General features: G+C 38.2%; 1 protein-coding gene across 1 annotated transcript in view; it reads left to right on the top strand.

Annotated features, from left to right (window-relative positions):
- Positions 1-17,403, top strand: part of ptgfrnb (prostaglandin F2 receptor inhibitor b) — a 67,051-nt gene extending 49,648 nt beyond the window's left edge. The window contains exons 12-15 of the mRNA XM_041978921.1: positions 12,698-12,884; positions 12,987-13,105; positions 13,240-13,290; positions 13,982-17,403. Of these exons, the coding sequence (XP_041834855.1) occupies positions 12,698-12,884; positions 12,987-13,105; positions 13,240-13,290; positions 13,982-14,094 (470 nt within the window). The 3' untranslated portion in view covers positions 14,095-17,403. The remainder of the gene's footprint in view (positions 1-12,697; positions 12,885-12,986; positions 13,106-13,239; positions 13,291-13,981) is intronic.
- The last annotated feature ends 815 nt before the right edge of the window (positions 17,404-18,218 follow it).

The raw sequence follows: 18,218 nt of genomic DNA, 5'->3' as shown, positions 1-18,218 counted from the left end.
TTTCAATTCCATTTTTGTGTATTTCTCAACCTTTTCTTCATGTTTCCTTCATGAGAATAGCTTATTGACAGCCACCTTCCATGAAGGTCATTTCTGAAGAGGCTTCAGTGAAAGAGTAGATGGATAAACTGAAGATCCAGATTAATCTCTCAGGTCCTTTATCAAGTTTTAACTGGATTTTTTCTTTTCTATTTTACTGTTCATCCACTGTAGATGGTTTTCAGGTCTTCTAGAGAGATTCCTGTTTTTGTAGCAGTAACTAAAGAAATGTCAACATTATGTTTCTGCAACAAGCTGCTACTAGCAAAGCGTCTATTATGTCACCACAACACTGGTTTATCTCAAGAGTTGAGAAAGTTTTTTTTTATACCTGAATGATTCATCGGTGTTAAGTGGCTTGAGAAACAAAAGCAGATTCCTCTAAAAATGGAGTTAAAAGAACTGGACTGAAAATGAGTGAGAAAGGAGCTAATGTCCAAAGAAAAACTTGGATCTATTGCTTAAGACCACTTTAAAAGAGTATGAGCTGCTTGGAAAATGTAAAGAAATGAGGGCTTTAGCACATCTGCAGGGCAGGAGGTGTGTTTTCTCCTTAAGATATAATTGAACTTTGGCTAGAGTATGTATTTACAGAACTTTAGTATTTATAGAAAAATTAAATTCTCTTGGGTAGTTTTTACATCCTACTAATAATATTTGTGTGGAAGTGATTTGAAAGTGAACAAATTGGGAAATCTTTAAAATGTGGGTCTTAGCCTTTGAAACCTATATCAGCATAGTGATTTGTAGTAAAAACTACTGCATACGGAACATCCCAAATATGAAGTGAAGTTCACTTTCATTTACTTGAGCTCTCATTAAGCATGCAGAGAGGAACGAGGGAAACTCTGCTTCCCAATGGCTTTGTTTCTGTGAAGCTAAATGGTGTTTTTATAGTGTTTAGTATTCCACTCTACCAGCGCTGTCCTGCTTTATGGAGCAGAGAACACACACAGTTTCATTAGAAGCTCTTGTCAGTCTTTTGTGTATCTGTGTGTAATTGTGTGTGGGTTTCAGGCTGTTTTTTTTTTTTTTTTTTTTTACACCTTGGACTCTCCTCAAGGGATTAATCCAGAGAAATCCAATCAGACTGTCTTCATTTCCACTGACAGCCATTTTAGTTTTATTAGCGCAGACAGAAGCCTCATATTCTATTAGCGATGCATCGTAGTTCCTCTTCTGCCATCCAGTGAAGGCCTCCTTCTGCGTGGCACGAGCTCAGTGTCGTTTTATCACATTTAAATCCAACATTTTGGAACGATTGAAGTTCTAACTCTGGAAATTCAGACCTCATGGCTCCACTGCCCAATTTCCAGGTCAGGCGGGTAAATTCAGAAGTGTTTGTGTATATGGCACAAGAGGCCTGCTGTCTTGGCGGTTAGTTTCTTTTTTTTGTAGAAACATGCTCCGATAACAGCTCTCACTTCTGGACTAGCTCTCCCTCAAAGGCTTTTTTTTTTCCCTCTCTCTCTCTCTCTCTCAGTTGCTCACTTGAAAAGTATGGAAGTGGCTGTGTGAAGACTGAGAAATGAGGACTTCAGGGAGATGTTAAAATGTTGTTTGACGATCCAGAAAGCACTTGTTTCTGTGAAGCATTCTGCACCCTTTTATGTCGAGTAGTTATTACTTGTCATGGCTGTATTGTCCCACATTCGTGTACCATCTTCCTTTATTGCACACATTTAAAAATCGTCCTTTGTTGAGTAAAAACATAGCAGGCCTGCAATCATGCTTTTTTCCATTCTGTTACATTAAGCCTAAAACATGGAAATGGTGGTTTGCATGTGTTTTGTGTGGCAGCATGTGCACACTTCTCTGTTTGCTCTGGCTGCTCTGTGTGCAGTTTAAAGGAAGGGAGTGTAAATAAATAGTTTGTAGCTTAAATGACTGCTGGGATGGAAGTTCATAAGTTCACAGAGGGGGGTGGAAAGGTCTGCATGGGGCAGACGGCGAATGTCTTGTCTGAGGAGGGGAACAGCTGGTGGGGGATCAGATGTTGCGCCTCCCGTGAGGAAGGAGGGTGGGGGTGTTTCTGGTGATACATCCTCTCTAAAGACACAGCTTGAGATGTGGCTCTTGCTGTTGATTTATGAGTGCGTATTAAACAAAATAATCTCCTCAGTCACTAATCATTTCAAATCCCCTTACCTCCTCTCATTCCCCGTCCACTCCGAAATTCTGAACAAAGAAAGTAGAGGCTGGACTCTAACCGTGAAAGAAGCTGAGGCTTTCCAATTATAGCTCCGTGCCTTGAATATTGGTGTCGTCTCTGAAACAAGCGACTAAGTTCACGCGTCAGTCGCGTGGAATTATGCAAAATGTGTCTTTGATCATTTACGGCAGTGTCAGAAACTAACCTCGACTTATTGAAGTGTCAGACAAATACACATCTTTTGGCTGTCAGCTGGGTACTTCAATGATGCGAGTATAGTAAGTAAAGACACTGTAAGGAGTTAAGATGGTTTTCACACGTTCAGTTTGGAGAAAACTTCATTAAGATGAGCTGAGTGGCCAGCAAGAAGTACCAAACTGAATTTATGCAGTTTGAAGAAGAGTGTAAGGATGTTTTTTATCATCTTAGAAAAATGTGCAGAAATGGTTCTTCAGATAAATACTGTGGACCTTTTTGTTTAATTTTAAAGGTACAAAATCATCACATTGTACCTTGAGCAAGCTCAAAGTAAACTCACATGGATAATTTAACCCCTCATGCTTAGATCTTACCTGCACGCTATTTTTTTGTTTGTTTGTTTCTTGGGAAAGGAAGAATCCCAGTCTGAATCTGGAGTATGGTCTTTTTATGTGGCGATTCCAGGTTTTTCCTGCATTAATGTGGATTTATTTTTTTTTTTTTTCCAGTGGGTGCTTCAGGTTCATCCTACAGTTCAAAACACACGTTAAATTGGCTGCAGGTGTTTCCAATGGTTGCTCGTTTTTACTGGAGCATGAAGATAAAATGTCACTAGGATTGCAGAATAGTCTTTTTCAAAGATAAAAACAGGAAGATGCAAAAATATTTGTTTTCCAGGTACAGTAGTGGTACTTTGCAAGTAATGTACCTTTGTGGGACCATTAAAGAAATAATCTCAGTCTTGTAAATGCCCATGCTTAGGTATACACATGTTCTCACCGTTATATGTTGTGTATCGCTGTTTTCTGCAGGTCAAATGTTCCCCTTATGAATATTAACAATAACTTGAGCTATAGACGTAACTGAATTTATTTATTTGCATGGGCGGAGGAAGAACCCATAAAGTTTCAGTGAGCTGCACAATATATCAGAAAACTTACCACAATAAAATTATCGCAAAGAAAATCATGGCATTACACAGAAACCTGAAGGACGTTTTTTTTTTCTTTGCATGTTCTACAACTGGGATGCACAGTCCTTGTTAAAATAATCATTTATTAAAGTTTTATTTATATAGAGAGATAAAGATATATACATATACGTAGATAAGGAGACAAATTTAGAGAGATGGATGTTGAAACGGATAGAGAGATATATGTAGATAGAGATGGAGACATACATAGAGGTACAGATTATTGTAACATCCAGCAATATTATAGCAACACCTCCTTACTTATGCAACTGGTCCATTTACAGCAGTGATTCTTAAGGTACATGCTTTATGAGAAATTGTATTACCATTTTTAAAATTTCATAGATTTAAAAAAAGAAAAGGGATCATTAAGATTTTTTGTTCATTCACAGTGCAGTTTGAGGTCTTCTTTTGAGCATTTGTGATGTTTGTGATCCCTCAGGATGGGAGTGTTGCATCAGGCCACAACCCAGGAGACCAGTATTTCGACCATACATCATTAATCTTGTAAGAACTGGGTTTTTGTTTCACTGGAGCCTACACTGGTGGGAGCCGTGACTAATAAATGCTTCAGGTTTGAAGGGAGGGGTCATCCCATTGTTTCATCATGCCTATTTGTGAGTGCCTCAGTGGAGTATAAGCTTACCATGAGGCTAAACTCTTAGTTTTTATATTAAATGTGGTCTTTAAGTTTAAAAATTTGGTTAAATTAAGATGCCATCAGTGCACAGTATCATAGGTCTGAATGGTATCAAAATCAATATTTTGCCTTAAAGACACTATAAAGTGAGATTTTATGGTCCTTAATGCAATGACTTGCAGTTGATTTTTATCACTTGGATTATGAGTTTAAATTTCTGCATAGATCATTAAATTTAGAAATGTCTGACTCTCGAAAAATGTAAGTCACATTGCAACTTGTAGACCTGTTTGGTCTCTACTATCACCCAACACCAGTGGATGTACAGCTGTTAGGGTTGTCAAAAAAGTCATTTCAGACACTAACTGATTCTAAAATTTATAATCTAGTTAGATATTAATTAGGTATCAATACTTAAATGCCACTTGGCGTCTCCTGGTTCATGGAAAGGATTAGCCACTTGTCCATTTTAAACAGGCACTGCAGTGGGCAGCCCCACCTCTACAGCATCTCCCTGGAGGACTCATTGTTTACTGTTTTGCCAACTTATTAGTTTGTCGCTATAATTAGTGAGTTTTTAGACCTCTCCAGCAACTTTTTTTTTTTTTTTTTTTTTTTTTTTTTTTAAGAAATGACTAGCGACAAATTTACCAACTTTTTCTGGTGTTATTGAAGACATGAAAACACAAATGGCCCTTTCCAGCTAGTATCCGCTTAGTGCCCACTACCTTAATTCAGCCAACACCAGACCACCCCGGTTTCGATGTTCCTATTACAACATAGGGCAACTGAGGCTCATGTTTTTGTTTTGTTATTTTTGTGATGGTCTGACTTTGATCATAAAAAAGTAAAATAAAAAATTCCCCCTCTAGGTTTTATAAAATAGTATCGAGCACCGTCCTTGGTATCGAGTTTGAAGTTTTAGTGTCGTGACAACCCTAACAGCTATTGATTTACAATGTGCAAAAAACAACAAATGCTCCAACTTTAGAAGTAGAAACCAGTTTGTGTTTGCATCTCTACATGAAATGTGTTTTTAGATGATATTCTAAAAGTTAGAATTGTTGCTGCTCTACACTAATGTGCTGTAGTACTTTACAAAGTGGGTTAGTGTAGTTTTATGTAACTGCCTTTGCTTTGCTGTGAGGAAACATGTTGGCTTTGTAGATGAGGCCTCTCTCATCATGTCAGAACTCTGCTCTTCAGTTGATTCTGGTCAGCGATTCTGCAGGGGTGTGTGTGAGTGTGTGTGGTCATTTGACCCTGTTCACCCCATCCCTTTATGTCACCTCCTGTTTCCTCCTCTTTAGTTGGATGGAGCGCTCGGCTACTTGCCTTGTAGAATAAAACAGCCCCCCTTGCCCTCTCCGTGCTGTCCTGCTAGATCTTCATCACTGGCATTATCATCATCTCCATCAAATTAGCCAGATTTCCTAATGTAATTTTTTTTTATCATGATTACTAATGCAGATGAGGGGCAGAGGTATTTAAGTTCTTTGTTTGACCATTGACATGAAAATAATTGCATCTTGTTCGTTCCGGCCTAAATCTGAAACGACCAACTTCTCTCTGCTGAATGAGAAGCGGAAGATCTGATTTGCCAAAATTACTTCCTGGTGTCCAGTGTGTCCACTCGTCCACTAACAGGAAGTGATGGATTTAGACTTCTTAACTTGAACTAGAACATGGGATCTCCTACTCTTCAAACTAACTTGTCCTACAAAGAATCTTTTGAAAGAAACCCGCATTCACTGTGCTTGAAAACACACTTGGAAGCAGCCAATACAATCGGAAAAAAATGGCAAATTTATTATATTTACAGGCAGCACCATCATGTTTGAATCTTTGTGCTCCAAAGATGCTTTATTCTATTGGTGGCTAGAGGCTACTTGAGTCCAGGGAACTCATTACAATGCTGAAGAAAGCAGCCTGAGATGGTAGGAGCTTTATGACATGATGCAATTTCCAGCTTGAAAATAGCTGTTAGAGGATACACTGTGGTCATAAATGGCAGCACAAGCTCAGCAGCAATATACAGGTAGGCTCTAGCTTTTATGTGGCTTTTTCCTCAAGTCCTCATAGAGTGACATAGACCCTGCTGCTGCCTACCATGGAATCTGGTGAGATGTTCTGTTGCTCTGACCTTTCCATTGCCTTTTTTTCTGGCCATTCTTCTATGACCTCCATCAACAAGAGATTTTCATGCAGCTCACTTAAATGTTGTTTTTCTGTTCCTTTTATTTCAAGGGGCAGCAACAATCATGTCATGATCTTTTATCGTTCTGGTGCTTGATTCAAACTTCAGCAGATCCAAATGAAAACTTGTGTTTTTTTTCTTCCTTTTTTTCTTTTTCTTTTTAAAGAATTTTCTGACCATCATAAGAAAGTATTTAGTAACATTCAGCCCAATGGCTGAAGTAGGTGCTGGTATTTGTCAGCTATGATTCAAGGTAGAATTGACAGGATCACAACCGCCACATGCAAACCTGTTTACAATGACAGCACTGCGCTCAGGGCTGTAAGGGTGGATACACATAGATGTAATGCACCGTGATTTATTTTATTTTTCCACAAGCAGACCAGTCCGGCCACTTTCAGGTCTAGGCCACTGGGAATTGTTCCACTTTCTTGTGGGCCAGTCCGGGCCTGCCTCCAAGTGATGTTACCCTTTGGTACAGGTTAATTTCTGATAAACTTCATCAGTGTGTTTATCTGGCTGTAAATTATGTGATTGCAGCATTTATGCTTGTTGGCTTATTTTACTGCATGAAGTGTTTGGTGGACCCTGCTGGACCAAACAAAACCTCCACAGGTGGGCTGCTGCGTGGAAAAGTTTGGGAACCCCTCTTAAGGTTGGAGTGGACTTTTTCATTTTCTAATGTTAGTTGAATCACATCAGGTGAAGTTGCTGTTGACCACTTGTTTTTACTGTTGCAGAGATATAACTTAACTCTCAACTATTTACTGATAATATGACAGAATCCTGTTGTTTTAGATTAACATGGATGAGGGTAGGAGAGAAAAAAGCTGATAGTTGTGTGTGAATGTCAGTCTATATAGAATATTGAACTTTGGTGCTTTAATTAGCATCCATGTGTGTGTCTGTACTTGCATGTGAGCATATGTGTGCAGTATATGAATTAGGGCGGCCTGGCTGAGTGTATGACTCCTGGCCTGATTTTCTTTATTTCTTTTTCTTTTTTTTTGGTCCCATTCCAGCCCTGCTTGGAGTCTCTAATAATGAGGGTACATTCATCCCAGCCCTTCTTAATCGAACCCTAGTTTATTTGCTCACAAAATCTGGTGTGCTTGGGGAGGTGTGAATGTGCAAAAGAACTCTGATGTGCATCAGATAATCAAAATCTGGTCCACCTAAAATTGTAGGTTTTGTTTCACTTTAAATGAAGCAGATGCAGGAAGCAGAATGCAAATTATGTGGCAGAAACAGAAGTTATGCTCATTAATCAGTAGATGAGCAAGTTTTCTTGTTCGTGTTTGTCTCTTCTCCTCCTTCAGTACTTCTAAATGCAGCACCGCCTCAGGCGAGGAAGGGAATACGTTATTCAAAAAGTTCAATTCGTGTGAAAACAAACTTGGACCTGCTGAATGTCGGGGGGCTAATGAGCAAAAACGATAACCTCACTGAATTTCCACAGAGTGGTACTTAGAAGACATTGTGGTCTGAGACAGCCTGCAGGAAACAATGTATTATCAATCCTTCATGTTGTCTTAACTTAAAGGTTTGTCCTCATCTAAGTAATAATAATTACTAGACCAGCTGTGAATGAACTGTAGCTGCCAGAACACTGAGGGTAAAAACACAACTGCTGAAAATATAGCATTTAATCGGCTTATTTTAGCTGGCATACATGAGTTTGTAAAACTATGTCACTGTAATTGAGATCTGGGGTTCCATTACCTTATTCTGTAGCTCGTTGTATTAATTATGAGTGATTGGCGCAGATCAAGTTATAATTTAATGAGCACACAAATGCACTAATTTATAACTCTTGGAGGCATGAAGACATGTTGAAGTGTAGAAAGAAAGCATTTTAATTGTGACATTTCACAGATTTTAATTAATATTTAATGGTTTTGGTGATTTTCACTACTTCCTGGTTGTCTATATAGCAGGGCAGGTAAGGTAAGAGTGAAGCAGGTAATTTCCTGTTACCCATTTAAGTGCTACCACCTTACTATGCCCCAGTTGGTACATTCTCGACTTAAAGGAACATGTTTCAGTCATCTGATTTGGTATTGTCAGCAAAACCTGAGGAAATTTTTACAGACTGGAATATATCTTTGTCTTAGGTCTAGTATCACATGAGCAAGACAAATGGACCGAGGCCAGTGTTATTACTGCCGCTTGTACTGCTGCTGATTTTTAATGATGTAGTACTTGAATATTAAAACCATCATGGAAGAGGGGGAGAGATATTGAGATGTGATTCATTATTCTGCTCTGGGTGAATTCACTCCTCTCCTCTCCTCGCTCGCTTTCTTTATTGTATTCAGTCCATCCATTCTCTTCTACTCTTTCTTCCTCATTTCTTCATCTCTCAATCTTTTTTGTCATAATTGTTTTTCATTATTATCTTTTTTTGTATTTTCTTGATTGTTGTTGGAAAATGTTCCTTTCATTTTTTTCCCCTTTCATCTGGAACCTCTGTTTGTCTCCTAAATGACAGCTGATGACTCAGGCTCTGTGGGGTTTTTAGTGTGTGTGTGTGTGTGTAGGAGGTACAGTGTTAATAGTACCTCTCCCTGACAGACTAATGACTAGCTTGTGCTTCTGTCTGTCTCTCGCTCCCTGTCTCCTTCCCCGTTTCTTGCTCTTGGAAATGATTAGCCTGCTTTCACCTCCTCTTATATCTAAACTCTTAAGATTAAACTGTTTTGCTTTTTTTGTCATATCATCCTTCTTATGACACATGCTCACCCTACCTGTATTTTTATTTATCTCTCTTTTAACTGTGGTAAAAGGAACAACAGCTGTTTTAATGTGCTGATAACAGCCAGTGTTAACGTTTCTTGGTTTCTTCTTTGGTCTGTTTAGTCAAATTAGGACATCTGTTGGACCTCCAAACACACTCTGCCTCCATCTCCACAACATTAGACCTCGTGTATGCATGGTAATAACAGTAAAAATGGCAGAAAGTCAAATAAAGCAGCCCATTGTTGTACACGTTTGATTTCCTGCTGGCTTAAAATACATTGCACCAGCACAGCACTTTGGAAGAGGAATTGCATCTTCTCAGGCACATCTTTTGGCAGACTTTAAACAGCTTTTATAGTTTGTGGGATTTAATTTACATAAAGGTATTCAAAAGCTGAAAATTTTGAGTAATTTTCAAATAATTATAAAGTTTGAAAAACAAAAGACAACCAAAAATGTTTCAATGACTCTTTCCATACTTTCTCACGTAGTAAAATTCTGCTTGAAATTGGTGACGTCTATATATCAAATGTCAGATAAGGGTTCTGATCAAGACAAATATAAATGATTTGTATCTAGGTCACTGAATACACCTCAACTCCCGATCTCTGCTTTACTTCAGCTGTGACAGCAACATGTTAGCATGTCTAATTAGCATATCAACACAAAGCAATTGATGGCTAATTCTGCATCTGTCTTGCATCCTGTTTCTTCTCTAAGGTCTCTCCATTCAGTAAAAGTCAGTCTGATGTTAATCTTTTGTCTTGCTCTGTTCTTTCTTTTTCTTTTCCTCCCTTCCTGCAATAATGTCCCCTTGTGTTTCTTTGCTGAATCCACCGTGGTGTGCATTCAAAACAGCCAATGTCTTGATATCCAGTTGCTGGCGCATGACGCAGTGCAGTAAATAAAAGTGCTGCTGGGCAACAATGGTTCCAGGAATGTACAAAAAAAGGGACTGTGCCATCAAAATGAGTCAGAAATACATATTTTAAGGTCATAAAGTTACATAGTGCTACTACCGTATAAATATTTATTAGGTATCTAGTTGATGACACTAAACACATTTAGATTTTTCATTAAGTAACCATTATAATCTGGTAGTGTGTTCTTGCTTCAAGGTTGTTGTTTTTTTTTTTTTTTAGCCTTTTTCCACCCAATGCTTGTATCAGTGCAAAAAAAGTTGCCCTTATTAATACCAAACTTTTCCCATTTTAAAACTGATGCATTGCAAGTAGAGGAGCCTTAGCCTTTCAACAATGTGCGCTCACCCAAAGCAGCTGGTCTTGATGACAGCGCTGTTGGTGACAGTGACGGGTGAGGCCATGCCATCTCCCAGTAATACAAGCTGATTTTTTTTTTTTTTTTTTTTTTTTTTTTTAAAAGGTCTAAAACACACAAAGTAAAACACAAAAAATTGCTGGATTGCAACACAGTGTTCACTCGAGTTTTTGCAACAAAAATGAACAATTCCTGACAAGTTGGGGTTTTGCAGATATGCTTTTAAATCCTTGCTTTTCACATGTAAATCATAAATTTTATGGTCAATATAAAGTAGAACAGCAATGCTTTGGTCTGAATTCCTGGTTATTCTAGCTCCACACACCCTTTGCTAATCCCTGTTCTGAGGTGCGTCTTTAGAGCGACTCGTTTTGGTGCGGTCTCTTTAAATGTGAATGACGCATTTCATGCCCCGCCTCCCTCCAGGTCGTGGAGAATTCCACTCCACCCCATTCGGCCATATTTGTAGTTTGATAGCAGCGATACGATTATCTACTGGCAGGGAAACATTTTATTGGCTAGTTTACTAGAGATGTAAGCAACAGAAAACCTGTCCGTCCAGCCTTACATATTCAAGTCCTCCTCTCTCCCTTTCTGTTCGTCCCTCACTGATAAGTTCCCCATACACTTCCATGTATTTTTCATCATCCCATGCAGTCTCTACCAGCTGTTGTCCTCCCACCCCCAACACTACTTTTTCCACACTACCACAATATGAATAAGATAAACAAGGCCTTGACATTGTTAAAGAGTTAGCTAACATGAGCGTCAAGAACGTCATCGAATTCATTTGGATCACATGTTCCCCTACACAAATCAACAAAAAATGAAGCCAAATCATTTTGTTTTAAAGCACACAGTGCAGTTATATCCTCAGGTTGGAAGCTAAAAGTTAGCACACAGTACAGTTATATCCTCAGATAGGAAGCTAAAAGTTAGCACACTGCACAGTTATATCCTCATGTAGGAAGCTAAAAGTTAGCACACAGCACAGTTATATTCTCATGTAGGAAGCAAAAAGTTAGCACACAGTGCAGTTATATCCTCAGGTTGGAAGCTAAAAGTTAGCACACAGTACAGTTATATCCTCAGGTTGGAAGCTAAAAGTTAGCACACAGCACAGTTATATTGTCATGTAGGAAGCTAAAAGTTAGCACACAGCACAGTTATATTCTCATGTAGGAAGCTAAAAGTTAGCACACAGCACAGTTATATTCTCATGTAGGAAGCTAAAAGTTAGCACACAGCACAGTTATATTCTCATGTAGGAAGCTAAAAGTTAGCACACAGCACAGTTATATTCTCATGTAGGAAGCTAAAAGTTAGCACACAGTACAGTTATATTCTCATGTAGGAAGCTAAAAGTTAGCACACAGCACAGTTATATTCTCATGTAGGAAGCTAAAAGTTAGCACACAGTACAGTTATATTCTCATGTAGGAAGCTAAAAGTTAGCACACAGCACAGTTATATTCTCATGTAGGAAGCTAAAAGTTAGCACACAGCACAGTTATATTCTCATGTAGGAAGCTAAAAGTTAGCACACAGCACAGTTATATTCTCATGTAGGAAGCTAAAAGTTAGCACACAGCACAGTTATATTCTCATGTAGGAAGCTAAAAGTTAGCACACAGCACAGTTATATTCTCATGTAGGAAGCTAAAAGTTAGCACACAGTACAGTTATATTCTCATGTAGGAAGCTAAAAGTTAGCACACAGTACAGTTATATTCTCATGTAGGAAGCTAAAAGTTAGCACATAGCACAGTTATATTGTCATGTAGGAAGCTAAAAGTTAGCACACAGTACATTTATATCCTCATGTAGGAAGCTAAAAGTTAATACTATAGACAATGGCCGGTACATCATATCAACATACAAAATGCATGTCTAAAATAAAGCTTGACGTAAATTTAGCATTATTTGGAGCTTTCCACTTTGCTGTGTCCGTAGTTGGATTGGATACCCGGAAGTCCATGACCTTATTTAGCAGACCCACAGCAAATACTGTGACGTAATGGATAAGAAAACGTAATACAGAATAGAGAAAACTAAACAGACTGAAAAATATGACTCAAAAAGAATACAAGGATACACAGCACCAGGAGAGAATGTATTTAAATTTTCTGCATTGATAAACACTAATAGTGCACAAAACCATGTATTTAAGGGCTAAAAAAGAGGATTTTTTATATATATCCCCTTTAAAGAAAATTGGCAAGAACTGGGAGGGCCAGGGGAGTGGAAGGACTGATTTAAAAGACACTATTCATTTGGGGATTATTTTCAGTCACCTGTTTTCAGAGTGAAGATAGTGTGCATTTCTGGAGGATTTAGTATAACAAAAAGACTAAAAAGAAAAAAGAAACTGCTACCTGGTTCCTCTTTGTTTACACATTGTTTTAACTAGTTTATATGAGTACTGAAAATGAGTTAAGACCCAAGTTTTTCTAAATAAGTTTCTATGTCTTTTACCTTCAGATGACCTGGTATACGAGGTGAGATGGTTTTTCACCAGGCTGCGCGGTGGACACGCAGCGGTCCCAGTGGCAGGAATCGACCGCTTTGGAATTGTGGAAAAAGCCAACCGAAACTCATCCAGCGACGTTTCAATAGAGCGCAAAAACACGCACACCTATGTGTTACACATTTTTGGGACTCAGGACAGGTGAGCGGGTCAAGCCTTTTTCTTCTACTCCACTGTCATTTAATATCCTTTACACCTAAATCTCCAGCAGCAGTGTTTAACTGTTGGTTGTGTGGTTCCCAGTGACAGTGGCGAATATCACTGCATCGCCACTCCTTGGTATCTGTCGGCCTCAACAGGAGCCTGGACTGAAGCTGGAGAGCTGACTTCAGGCAGGGTCTTCCTCACTGTTAAGTTTGCTGGTGGGTTTCTTTACAGTTCATACATGACTGCAACTGTGTTCACAACAAAACTTAATATGTGTAGAAAAAACCTTCTGAGAGCAGATTTTATCACGTGTTACATCCAGTTGTCCTTTTTTCTTTCCTTTTTTTAGTGTGGGACTCCCTGAAAATGCCTCTCTTATATGGTGTATCGGCCTCACTGGGTAATATAATCATTAATTTATTCTTCTTTTTTTTTTAAGCTTTTCACTTTTGCTTAATTAGCTAGATGTGATTGATAATTTGTGCACTTAAAAAATACTTCTACAATATTTTTTTCTTTTCTTGCAGGTAAACAATGAAACATTTATATGCAGTTTTTTAGATATGTACATATACATGTATAGGAATTAATATTAGAAATGGACAGACTTTTAAATATCTATCTTTATAGTTCCCCATTTTTTTTTTTCTTTTATAGATTTATTTTTTAAGACACTTCTTTTACTCCACGGTTTCTGCCAGGTTCTTAAATATTGATTCTGACAACTGCCAGCATGTCGAGTTCAACACTTATTCAAGTTTTGACAGCTTAGTAGCTTTGAACTAAACAAGGCATCAAATCTTATCTATATTTCTGTGTTTCTATGCTGAGGATTTGCGCGTAGATATTTTATGCACATCTTGACCATTGCTTTTGATGTGGAGATCTGATTGTGCTCATTTAAACTGCAAGATGATTGAATCTTTGCAAAACTCTGCACTTCACTATTCACTTTAAGAGTGGGTGTCCGTAAAGGTTGCTAAGTTAACTATGTGCTATTTGAAAGATGCTAATGCAGCTGCTACCAGAGGTAATTGGTTGCTAATAGTAGTAATGGTGGTTAAAGGTTGAACCTTGCTGTGTGTTTTCAGGTGTGGGCCTCTTCTCTCTGATCCTGGGTTTGGTTTGCGCCCAGTGCTGCTGCCGAAACATGGCACACACCCCTCGCTCAGGCAATAAACTCATGGACCTGGAGATGGACTGACAAACACTTTCCCCCGCACCTACGCACTGCAGCGCTCACAGGAAGCACCAGACACACAACAGGCACACGCCCATCGACGATTACTGGGACACCCAGTTGTTCGCAGCTGATGGGCGATGGGAGTAAAGTGGCTTTTAAAAGCCTGATCAACCCATCACCGTGCTGTAAAAGGTGCTCAGGACTTCTTAGCTCTGCAGTGGAGGAGCAGGGGGACTTTTATACTCACCAATGGATAAATAGCCTTTTAGACTTCTGTTTCTGTAAGGAAATCTGAAGCGCTTCTAGTGAATTTTAAGCAGACATATTTGTTCCTCATTATGATTGCAGCCCTACAATTAACTCTGAGGAATCCAGAGCTTCTGAAATGTCACTGCCATCTGGGAATAAAGGACTTTTAAACAGACTGCTGCCTCTCTAACCACTAGAAATGACACAAGAAGCTCTCCAAGCTGGGTTATGTTTTTCTTTCTTCTGACGCCAAGGCTCACTGCAAAGTACAACCTCTCTTCAAATCTGATAGTTATCGGGCCTTTCAGTGACCCAGGGAACCCCTTAAAACGCCAAGGGTTGGAGATGACTCCATGAAACATCCCTGTTAGCATCTGCTAAGGGTGTTCTGTCTGAGATGTTTTTGACAACCTGAGCCATCCGTGTGACATGGAGATCTTGGAGCAATCTTAAGGATTATGTGGGAATAAAATTACGTGTTCCACATGATTTCTGTGTGAGAGGTATTGCACTCCCACCCCAGAGTATTCCTACCTTAACAAGAGGACAATAATGACCTTTATTGTCAACTGTAGTTTTTTGAAAATTCAGAGATTTTAAAATGAGACATTTTTAAGCTTTACTATGAGATATGCAGTTGGTGTGTTTGTGTGTGAGATATACTGTACATGGTGCCAATATTTGATCTAATTGAGTGTGCTTGGTTCATATTGCCAGTCCAACACTTGAACAACCACTCAGTGGTGACAGCAAGCACTCGTCTTTTATAAATAGTCAGAAATGTATCCAGATGTTATTTTTTGCCTGAGTCTCGTGTGTGTTTCGTACGCCGTGTGAGTGCTGTGAGACAAAGGGGATTGCATGTACTGTTTTGTAACAGTATGATGTCATTTATAAGCAACATGTCTTCTTTGTTGACATCAAAGCCTGCTCAATCCAGTTTGAAACCTAGCTGTCACTTGGCTAACAAACACTTGTGTGTTCACACTGAGCACATGATGTTTTATCAGGGTGGTGCATAAAAGAAAAAACAAAAAGAAAAAAATCTCTGTTACTTCCATGGTTTGCAGATGCAAGATTTTGTCAACAATTATGCATGTTTGTTGAGGTAAAGCTTAACAGTTTTGGGAGTTATGCATAGCCTAGCTTAGCTTAGCACAAAGATTAACATCAGGGGGAAGGCTAATTTCCCATGCTCATTTTAAACTTTCTGTTAATTCAACAGTCCACTGTAAAGAAATTACTTTTATAAGAATTCCTCTTCTACATTTCCACCTTTTTTTTCTTTTTAAGAACCAACATAAGTGTGGGAAAGTAGTTTGCCAAAATGATCACTTTTTGTTTAGCTAGGTTAGTGGAGCTAGTCTTTGTGCTAAGCTAGGCTACATCCCACTCTAATATCTGGTAAACTTATATTAAACTTTTCCATTTAATATTGCTAACTATATGAATAAGAATCAGAAAACTTTGTGGCTTTACATTTTTTTACTTTCCTAATTAATTTAAGACATTTTATCTCTGTTTTGGGTATTTCCATGCTGGCTGACCTGATAGTCCAGGTCATTTCATAAGGCATCTGAAATCTTTAGTTAAGTTCATTCCACCTTTAAAGATTTTATAACTTAGTATATTTTATTAAATTATGAAAACTTTTGAAATTTCGCCCTCTAAGCTTTACCTTATTAATTACTGTTGAGCCTCACCAATTGCTCACTTTCCACTAGATTAAGTTTAAATTTTAGCCAACATCCTCCTCCTAGCTGTAATTGGTTTGAAATTATTTTCGGTGTCAATGAAGATAGAAAATTGACCCAATTCCATGAAACAGGAGAACAGTCAAAAAATACAAACAATATCTATTTTAAAATAGTCAATTTGATTAATATAATCCTCCTTTGGGGAAAAAGCCATTCAGATTACTTTTTTTTTTGGTTTGTTTTTTACGTCTACCAGGATATTCAGTAGGGTTATTTTTGGAGGACTAAAATTTCCTGCATAATATGCATAATGTGTGGTATTATTTAGTGGAAAAAAGTGGAACTTCGTAAAGATATCAATACATTACTGTAAAACTTTCATTTTTAAATTATACTCAGTTTTATTAATCTTTAGGACAAATTTTGGCTCAAATTTTGGCTACTGGTGAGACTGATAGTCGCCAAAAACTGAATTAAAGAGGCCAATTGTTGCATTTTAAGCTTTTTAAAGGGTAAGGTGTACTTAATATGAGATTTTACATGAACCTCCAGGGAATGAATAAGAAAAGATTTGCGTGTTGGCATGGAATGAGTCTATCTTGCACTTAATCTTTCAATCTAAAGAAACAAATAAGGAAAATCTATAACCAATTGATTCTGTGGTTTTTCTACAGCAAATGAGTGAATTTGTGGTGAATCATGTTGACTGGTGTGTGGGTGCTCACTTTCAATTCAAGCAAAACACAAAGTTATGGGATTTTCTTTTTTCCTTAACTATGTGGGCTTGAACAAGGCTTTTATTGAGTTTCTGAATCATTTTTAAGGAATTATAAACAACGATTTAAGAGCAATAATGAGGCTATAATCAGGTCACTGCTCGGAGTGCTGTACTTCTTTTAATTATTCTTTTTTTTTTTACCCTAAATCAGAGGTAAAACCCTACGCTAAGTTGTGTTGATAGATTTACCCCAGATTGGATGCTGAATGTTATTTCATTTGATTTGCATTTGTTGCATTGATTTGAAAGCTGATGCTGGATCAAGGCGTCAATACAACAGAAGAAACTATAAAACAAAAAACAGAGAAACAATTAAGGTGTTTTATCCTGATGACAATGCCTTTAACCCACCCCACATGTGTGCGCCTCAGTGTCCTGTCACATTATTCAGAATCTGACTTATAGCCATCATCCACAGCTTAAGCATACAGACGAATTATTACATTTGGTGCCAAATACTGTCAACAGCAAACCAAACTAAGTAGCATTGATGCGCACCACTGAACAAGTCACTGCAAGGCTTCCCCAATTTTTTATTTTGTGTTTTTACTGCAGTTAATGATGAAATCTGATGTTTCTTTTTAATAAATAGATTTGTAAGATGTACTCATTATGAAGCATTTGATTCTTTTTTCATCTGCTATGAGTTATTAAGAAATTTTGGTAAGTTTTTTTTTTTAATCAGTATTGCTCACCCAGCTCCCAAAAAATTTTAGACTATGTGGAAAATATAAATAAAATGATAATGCAATGATTTGCAAACCCAATTAACCCATCTGTCTCTCATGCGGGAGACCCGAGTTCGGATCTCACAGGGGTCCAGTATTGCTAAATGACTGTAGAGTAGAATTTGTCATTTTGAGGGATAAATTTTAACTAATTTTGAATTTGATGGCAGTAACATCTCAAAAACGTTAGAACAGGGTGATGTTTACCACTGTGTAGCATCCTCTATTCTTTCACCAACTGTCTAAACTTCTGGGAAGTGAGAAGACAAGTTGCTAGGGTTTTAGGACAGGAATCTTGCCCCAATCTGGTCTGATGCAGGGTTCAACTGCTCAGCAGGACTTTTAATGCTGGATTTTTAATTTCTTGATGCTTAAAATGGTTTCTATTGGACTGCAGGCAGGTCAGTTCAGCAAGGAGACTCTTCCTCAGTGCGTCAATCTGCAAAGCCTTCTATGTAAGAGACGTTGTCTGGATGGGAGCAGATGATGCTCTAAAACCTCCATGGCACCTTCACAGATGTGAAAGCTCCCCACACCATGGGTATTAATGTGTACAATCAGAGATGCAGGCTTTTGAACTGTCTGCTGATAACAAGTTAGTCCCTCTCCTCTTCAGTTTGCAGGACACTGTGTCCATAGTTTTCTAAACTAATTTCAAATTTTGATCGATCTGACCACAGAGCAGTTTTCCAC

Source organism: Melanotaenia boesemani, chromosome 24 (assembly GCF_017639745.1).
Source record: "Melanotaenia boesemani isolate fMelBoe1 chromosome 24, fMelBoe1.pri, whole genome shotgun sequence".
NCBI classification, from domain to species: Eukaryota; Metazoa; Chordata; class Actinopteri; order Atheriniformes; family Melanotaeniidae; genus Melanotaenia; species Melanotaenia boesemani.
The sequence above is the reverse complement of the archived record's forward strand: the minus strand, read 5'-3'. Positions and strand labels throughout refer to the sequence as shown.